This window comes from Phaseolus vulgaris, chromosome 4 (genome assembly GCF_000499845.2).
Source record: "Phaseolus vulgaris cultivar G19833 chromosome 4, P. vulgaris v2.0, whole genome shotgun sequence".
Taxonomy (NCBI): domain Eukaryota; kingdom Viridiplantae; phylum Streptophyta; class Magnoliopsida; order Fabales; family Fabaceae; genus Phaseolus; species Phaseolus vulgaris.
This window is the reverse complement of record NC_023756.2, coordinates 17769240-17772890: the sequence shown is the minus strand read 5'-3', so window position 1 is coordinate 17772890 and position 3651 is coordinate 17769240. Positions and strand designations below refer to the sequence as shown.

Genomic DNA, 3651 nt, shown 5'->3' with positions numbered 1-3651 from the left:
ATGTCAGCAGCACGCCGATTGGCACAAGGCGCCTCCAGAAGAGTTAAAGTCAATTTACAGCCCTTGGCCGTTTCATACTTGGGGAATTGACATTCTGGGACCTTTCCCATTGGCGGTCAAGCAGATGAAGTACTTGGTGGTGGCGATTGAATACTTCACCAAGTGGATCGAAGCGGAACCAGTAGCCCAGATCACCGCACACAAGATCGAGAGTTTTGTATGGAAGAACATCGTGTGCCGGTTTGGTGTGCCTAAGCGCCTGGTGTCAGACAATGGGACTCAGTTTGCAAGTCACCTACTGAAGAAGCTGTGCGAAGAGGTGGGAATACAGCAGGTGTTTGCATCCGTCGAGCACCCACAGACAAATGGCCAAGTAGAGTCTGCCAATAGGGTGTTGCTGAGAGGTTTGAAGAGAAGGCTAGAGAAAGCCAAGGGATCGTGGGCTGAGGAGGTACCCCGTATAGTTTGGGCGTACCATACCACCGAGCAATCAGGAACCCATGATACCCCGTTCAGCTTGGTCTATGGATGTGATGCAATGATTCCAGTTGAAATCCAGGAGAGCTCGCCGAGATTCCAGAACTTTGTGGCGGAAGACTCGAACGAGGAAAGAAGGTTGAATATGGACTTACTGGATGAGGTCAGGGAGGAAGCAAGGGTAAAGGCTGAGGCGGTGAAAAGGAGGATTGAGCGAAGGTATAACTCGAAGGTGATGCCAAGGCAGTTTATAGAGGGCGACCTGGTGATGAGGAAGGCCCATCAGTACGAGATGGAGAACAAGTTATCGCCTAAGTGGACAGGACCGTTCAGAATAACCGAGGTGCTCGGGAACGGTGCCTACCGCTTAGAGACGTTAGAAGGAGGGGCGATTCCTCGCACCTGGAACGCCACACACCTCAAGTTATATTACAGTTAAAGCTTTGTAAGTAAAAACGAACATGAAGAGATTTACAAGCTTTCCGTTAAAACAGTTTGAAGGGGGCACTCTTTTTTCCCTAAGGAGGGTTTTTAATGAGGCCACCCAATAAAGAAGAGTTTTCAAAGTTTAAAGCTTCTAAGATTGCATGCTTGTTGTTTTGAAAGTTTTAGAAAAAAGACCTTATCACTCGTACGTGATTTAAGGCAAGTTTAAAGTTATACTGCATGCTTTCTAAATAAAAGTTTAAAGTCCCCGTCGTTTTTCGGCGATTGGCGGCACCAGTTAAAAGTTTTAAAGTCCTCATCGTCTTTCGGCGATCGGAAGCACCAACGATGATTAAAGACCTCAACGCTCTCGTGCATCTTGAGGCAAGAAAAGTAAAAGACCTCCTCGCCCTCGAGCGAGTGCAGGCGAGAAAGAGTAAAAGACCTCCTGGCCTTCGAGCGAGTGCAGGCGAGAAAGAGAAAAAGTCCTCAGTGCATCCAGGGGGGAGGAGATGTACACCCTGGGCAAGTTGAGGTACCAGAAAAAGTCCTTCTCGCCGTTGAGCGAGTTCAGGCAAGAGAAAGTCCTTCTCGCCGTTGAGCGAGTTCAGGCAAGAGAAAGTCCTTCTCGCCGTTGAGCGAGTTCAGGCCAGAAAAAGTCCTTCTCGTCGTTGAGCGAGTTCAGGCAGGATAAAGTCCTTCTCGCCATTGAGCGAGTTCAGGCGAGAAAAAGTCCTTCTCACCTCAGAGTGAGTTCGGCCAAGACGAACTGAAAGGTCAGGGGTGTTCGTGACCTTAAACGGCGGGAAGGGAAGGAAAACGCCCTTCCCCCTTTAAGTGAAACATCAATATTGACTTAGTAAGACCAGAGAAGGCTTCCACGCTTGTAGGCGGTGTGAAGGCAGATAAAATCCTTCTCGTCCTGAACGAGTTCAGGTATGGCGTGGAGGGTGAAAGAAGTTAGAAAGGTGGCTAAGGTAGGTTCAAAGAGAACACCTCGCTATCCAGCTCATCGTTCTGAAACTCAGGGCGGTGGAGAAGGATCCGAAAGGCGCCTCTACCCCCCAGATGAGGGAACAATAGTCAAGTTATGAAGGCAAAGAAAGTTCACATCGCCTGAACCCTACAGCGATCAGAAGAGTTCCAGGCGATGACAGGGATAAGAGTCACTTTGCTGGGCAGATCAGGTAAACTGTATTGTGATACTAGTTTAAGTTAAAACCTACTGCCTAGTAAGTAACTTATTGCCTTAAGTTTGTAAGTCGTGTTAAATGTCATCGTTTGAGAGTTAATAGTTACTCAAGTTTTACTTCGAGTTAACAGTTTGATGAATTGTTATAAGATTAACAGTTTGTTCAAGTTCAAAGCTGTGAGTAAACGGTTAAGCCCGAGTATCGCTGAGTTGATTCATTTGAGTAAGTTCTACCGGTTATGTTGGTTAATCACACAGCGAGTAAGAGTAAGAAGTATTCAAAGGCAAGTATCAGAAAACAACATCTTAGCAGAAGAAGTTATATAAAGCAGTATCAGTTCAAGTTTATACATAAACAGCTGTTACATATAAAGTTTTTACAAACAAAGATAAGCGCCAAGTTTCAAAAACAAGGTGATGGAGGGAGGCAGTTAGTCTTCAGATGGCACGATCTTCCCATCCACCACCTCGTTGCAGATTGATACCATGGAGAGGTCGAGCTCAGTGTATTGGCATGAGACTTGCTCCAAAGCGGCGTCGAACCCGGCGGCAAGGACTTGGGCGGAACTTTGCTCGAGCTCTTGTGGTTGTTTCTTCAGCTCATCGGTTTGTTTCTTCAGCTCTTCGGCTTCTTCACGAGCCCGAGCAAGTTCTTCAGCGGCCTTTTTGCCTTCATCCCGGGCTTGAGCCAGCTCTGCAGCGATCTTCGTGTTTTCCTTTCGAGCTTTGGCGAGCTCAGCCATGGTGTCGTCCCTCTCCTTCTCGACCTTCCCGAGGAGGACCTCCCGATCTGCCGACCTCTTTTCAAGGTTTTCCACCTTGGTTGCATCTGCTTTCATTGCAGCCTCTAAGTTGGCCACCTTGAGCCTGTAAGGTACAAGCTTGCTTTCCAGCTCGATTTTCTCTTGAGCTTGGAGGTGCAGTTTTTGGCACAGATCGGAGGCCTCCTTACGCGCGCCCCTTAGCTCAGCGCCCATGGCGTCCTCCAGCCTTGAATGATTGATCTCTGCCACCATCAGGTTGCAAGAAAGCTTTTCCGCCTCAATCCTTATCAGGCGGTTTGACTCCTGGAGCGCTGAGTTCTCCTCTTGGAGCTTCTTGAGGGAGTCCTTCACGGCCTTCGATACGATTGAAGGGAGATCCTCCGCCATCATCTTCAGCTTGGCTGTGAAGGGCCCCAAGACCTCGTCGACGGAAGATGAGAGGCTTGAGGTTGTTGCTGGAGGAGGTGCTGGGGGAGCTTGGTGCTGACTCTCACCACCACCCTCTTGAGTTTGCAGAGCAAGGGGGGCTTCTTGGCGTGGTGGTGAGGTTGGAGATTCGGTTATGAGTATTGGAGAGTTGTGAGCACCCTCATCTCCTCCTGGTGCGGCCCCAGCGATAGAGGTGGTTGAAGGAGGATCCTCTCCAGCAGATACAAACGGCGTGGAGGCGCTTGGAGGGTTCTCTATGAAATTGGGGTCGCTGTTTTCAACCACGGGGGGTGCGACAGCCAAGGGTGTTGCTTGGACTGGTTGTGTTGGAGCTGGAGGTGAGGGCGGTGTTGGTGTTGGGAG

At 49.2% G+C, this 3651-nt stretch overlaps 1 protein-coding gene across 1 annotated transcript; it reads right to left on the bottom strand.

Moving 5' to 3' along the window:
* Nucleotides 1-2526: 2526 nt before the first annotated feature.
* On the bottom strand, nt 2527-3246 carry LOC137838398 (uncharacterized). The gene has a single exon (XM_068647643.1). The coding sequence runs from the start codon at nt 3244-3246 to the stop codon at nt 2527-2529; it is 720 nt and encodes a 239-aa protein (XP_068503744.1).
* Between the last annotated feature and the right edge of the window lie 405 nt (nt 3247-3651).